We start from the raw sequence: 4,203 nt of genomic DNA, 5'->3' as shown, positions 1-4,203 counted from the left end.
CTCAGAACACACACAAACATGCTGAGAACACACTCAGAACACACTCAGAACACACAAACACGCTCAGAACACATAAACAAGCTCAGAACACGCTCAGAACACACACAGAACACACACAAATACGCTGAGAACACACTCAGAACACACAAACACGCTCAGAACACATAAACAAGCTCAGAACACGCTCAGAACACACACAGAACACACACAAATACGCTGAGAACACACTCAGAACACACAAACACGCTCAGAACACATAAACAAGCTCAGAACACGCTCAGAACACACACAGAACACACACAAATACGCGATAAACACACTCAGAACACACAAACACGCTCAGAACACATAAACACGCTCAGAACACGCTCAGAACACACACAGAACACACACAAATACGCTCAGAACACACACAGAACACACACAAACACGCTGAGAACACACTCAGAACACACAAACATGCTGAGAACACGCTCAGAACACACTCAGAACACGCAAACATGCTGAGAACACGCTCAGAACACACACAAACACGCTCAGAACATGCTCAGAACATGCTCAGTACACACACAAACACGCTCAGAACACACACAAACATGCTGAGAACACACACAAACACGCTCAGAACACACACAAACATGCTGAGAACACACACAAACACGCAGAACACACACACAAACACGCTCAGAACACACACAAACACGCTCAGAACACACACAAACATGCTGAGAACACACACAAACACGCTCAGAACACACACAAACACGCTGAGAAGACGCTCAGTACAAACACAAACACGCTCAGAACACACACAAATATGCTGAGAACACGTTCAGAACACGCTGAGAACACGTTCAGAACATGCTGACAACACGTTCAGAACACGCTGAGAACACGTTCAGAACACGCTGAGAACACACTCAGAACACGCCGAGAACACACTCAGAACACGCTGAGAACACACTCAGAACACGCCGAGAACACACTGAGAACACGCTTAGAACACGCCGAGAACACACTCAGAACACACTCAGAACACGCCGAGAACACACTCAGAACACGCCGAGAACACCCTCAGAACACGCCGAGAACACACTCAGAACACGCTGAGAACACACTCAGAACACGCCGAGAACACACTGAGAACACGTTTAGAACACGCCGAGAACACACTCAGAACACACTCAGAACACGCCGAGAACACACTCAGAACACGCTGAGAACACGTTTAGAACACACTCAGAACACGTTTAGAACACGCTGAGAGCCGCGTGTGGACCTGCAGAGCTGGAAGGAGACTCTCATACCTCGCTCATGGGCTTCTCGTAGATGTCCTCCTGCCAGCTGCCGTTCTTGGCCTGGATGGCGTCTCTCTGCAGCGCCTGTATCACCTTCGGCGGCGTCACGAAACCGTATTTGGCCTCCAGCAGAGCCAGATCGATTTTATCGGCTTTGAGGACGGTGATCACCTCGTCTCTGGCCTGCAGCAAACACACGCGTGTCATTAAAACACAGAAACAAACTATGAATTCATTAGGTGAAGGGCTTTTGCGTTTGCATTTAAAACTGAATGAATATGAACTGCCTGGAGCTCTAATTAATTTCCCTTTTATTATTAATTTGATCAGGGACTGACTAATGCCTCTTTGTTATTAACAGGGTTTGACTCTCTGCCTCAAGGCGAGACACCAGGTGAACAGGTGAAACTTAACTAATGAATAGGGGTGTAACGGTACACGTATTCGTACCGAACCGTTTCGGTACGGGTCTTTCGGTTCGGTACGCATGTGTACGGCATGAATACAGTTTTTTTTTCTTTTCTTTGTTTCTTCTCAGGAAATTCAAATAATAAATGGCGTTTTGACCGTCTTTTATGTGGCATGACAGATCGCTGTATAAACGCCTTAGAGAGCCGCTTCTGGGACGGTTCAGAAACGTGCTGGTATAATCCCAACACAAGCTCTGACTAGAGCGGCCGCGATCAGCTCCGGTTCCCGTGTCTGAGCCGTGACGCTAAGAGTGAACGCGATCATTCCTTCCTCTGTACTACTAGTTTTAATGCGAAATAAACATGAATGAACATCTCATGCCTCGTGTAATTGCTCAATCAGTGTTTCAACCGTGGAAAGCCATCAACAATACAGCGTGGAAATAAAACACAGCTCGTTAGTTCACTAGAGAAATTAAGTCTAGAGAGGAGCATTTTGCGAAATATTACACCATATACTCATTATATTTTACTAAACCTGTTAGTCTTAATTACTTAATGTACAGTATGTTTAAATTAATCTGTTATGAAACATGCTATGACAGCCATTGTGTAATTTAATATATTTTAACAAATAACTTAGAAATTGTATTATTTATAAGTTAATTTAAAAACTGCATTATGTGCAATTTACATGTTTGCATGCAATTTTTTTATTTTTCTTTTTAAGTTGAGTGTTGATCATCTATTTAAAAATAAATAGCAATTAAATTTAAGTTTGGGTTAAGTTGTTATGCCTACTTGTAACCTTATAATGTAAAAGGACTCCCTATAGTTTTAAGCATAAGCTGAGGTAGATTTTTATCACTAAGAAAATTTAAACTATAACTGAATGTATTTAAAGAAAGAGCAACTTGTTAAAAAAAAAAAAGTTTAGTTTTTCCCTCTGCTGTACCGAAATCATACCGAACCGTGACGTTAAAACCGAGGTATGTGTGTACCGTTACACCCCTACTAATGAACATTAAGATTTTTTTTTTGTTTATATATGCAATAATATGCATCATTTTCATTCATTTCCAGAACATAAATCTGAACATTACATAAAGCCAGGTTCATAATTCTACTTTCATATTGTTGACATAGTAGAGTTAAAGGATTTTGGATTTCTCTTTGAATCACTCGCACACGCAGAATGAATCAGTCTTGATGTCATCTATAAAACAAAGATGACAGCCGTAGATCTGAATGAACTTGCAGGACTAAACAATGCCTGTCACTCTCAGGGTTCTGTCACTTCGGTCTAGTTTACTCTTGGCTTTGTGACAGAGCACTCCCTGCTGAAAAAAACAGCTAAAACCAGCCTAAGCCGGTTGGCTGGTTTTAGCTGGTCGTCCAGCCGGGTCAGAGCTGGTCAGCAGGCTGGTTTTAGAGAGGTTTTGGCCACTTCTTTAGCTGGTCAGGCTGGGAGACCAGCTAGTTCCAGCTTAAACCAGCTAAGACCTGCCAACTGCCTTATGCTGGTTTTAGCTGTTTTTCCAGCAGAGCTGACACTCCTGTACTGTCCTTGTGTGAGCGTGCACTTCCTCGGGCCGGGGTTGTCATGTCTTGTTTCTCGTGTGAGCACACAGGTTGTTCACAGCTCATGTCTCGTGTGTTTTGTGAGCACTTGGTTCACGTTTACAAAGGCTGTGTGCTTCCATGCGGTCATATTTAGTGTGAACATGCTTGGCTGCATGTTTTGTGTGAGCACATGGCTTTTGTTTTGTTTGTTTCTGTGTGCCATGTGCTCTCCTGTCTATTGTCTTACCTGTAACCCTCATTACCTGCCTTGTTTGCTCCTTATTTATTCTCCTTGTGTTTGCAGTCCTGTGCCAGTTTGTTGTTATATTTTCTAAAATGCATGTCAGATCGTATAGTGAATAATTTAATCTGTGCACGTTTCATTTTTAAATGTTTTGATCTGGTAATGTTGGATCAGAATGTCATAGCTGGATCTTCTCTCTGGTGACGTATGCAGGATTTCTCCAATCATTTAGTCCCCTCAGGCTCACACTCATCTGCATACACTGCTGAGAGCCACGCCCACATCTCAACATCCAATCAACAACCGATTCACAGAATCAAGCCCCGCCTAACATTTATTCTTTATAGATGTAGGTCACAATACAGTAGATCTGATGCTACTTCTGTTTCATCGCGACTTCAACTTTCTACATTTATTCCTTTAGCAGACATTTTTAATGTGTCAAATAAATGTAAGTTTTCCAGCAAAACGGCAATTTTCTCTGTATCTTCCAATGAAACGTATCAGTTATTCAGTTATTAGACGAGAGTTTATGTTCTCTTTTTAAGATCTCTGTACTTCAGGCCGAGGAACTGAACTGTGGGTCAGAGGTCAAACACGAGCTGATCTCAGATCAGATGACATCATCGCTGCAGCTAATGCCAGGCACTTCAACACACGGGTCAGAAGGTGAGAACACAGGTGTGAC

At 42.7% G+C, this 4,203-nt stretch overlaps 1 protein-coding gene across 1 annotated transcript in view; it reads right to left on the bottom strand.

Annotated features, from left to right (window-relative positions):
- The window catches only part of LOC107562488 (filamin A-interacting protein 1-like), a 36,845-nt gene extending 35,340 nt beyond the window's left edge, over positions 1–1,505 (bottom strand). Inside the window, exon 1 of the mRNA XM_016247121.1 lies at positions 1,308–1,505. Coding sequence (XP_016102607.1) covers positions 1,308–1,505 — 198 coding nt within the window. The remainder of the gene's footprint in view (positions 1–1,307) is intronic.
- Positions 1,506–4,203: the final 2,698 nt, after the last annotated feature.

The sequence above is a fragment of the Sinocyclocheilus grahami genome, unplaced genomic scaffold (assembly GCF_001515645.1).
Source record: "Sinocyclocheilus grahami isolate Dianchi unplaced genomic scaffold, SAMN03320097.WGS_v1.1 scaffold825.1, whole genome shotgun sequence".
Taxonomy (NCBI): domain Eukaryota; kingdom Metazoa; phylum Chordata; class Actinopteri; order Cypriniformes; family Cyprinidae; genus Sinocyclocheilus; species Sinocyclocheilus grahami.
The sequence above is the reverse complement of the archived record's forward strand: the minus strand, read 5'-3'. Positions and strand labels throughout refer to the sequence as shown.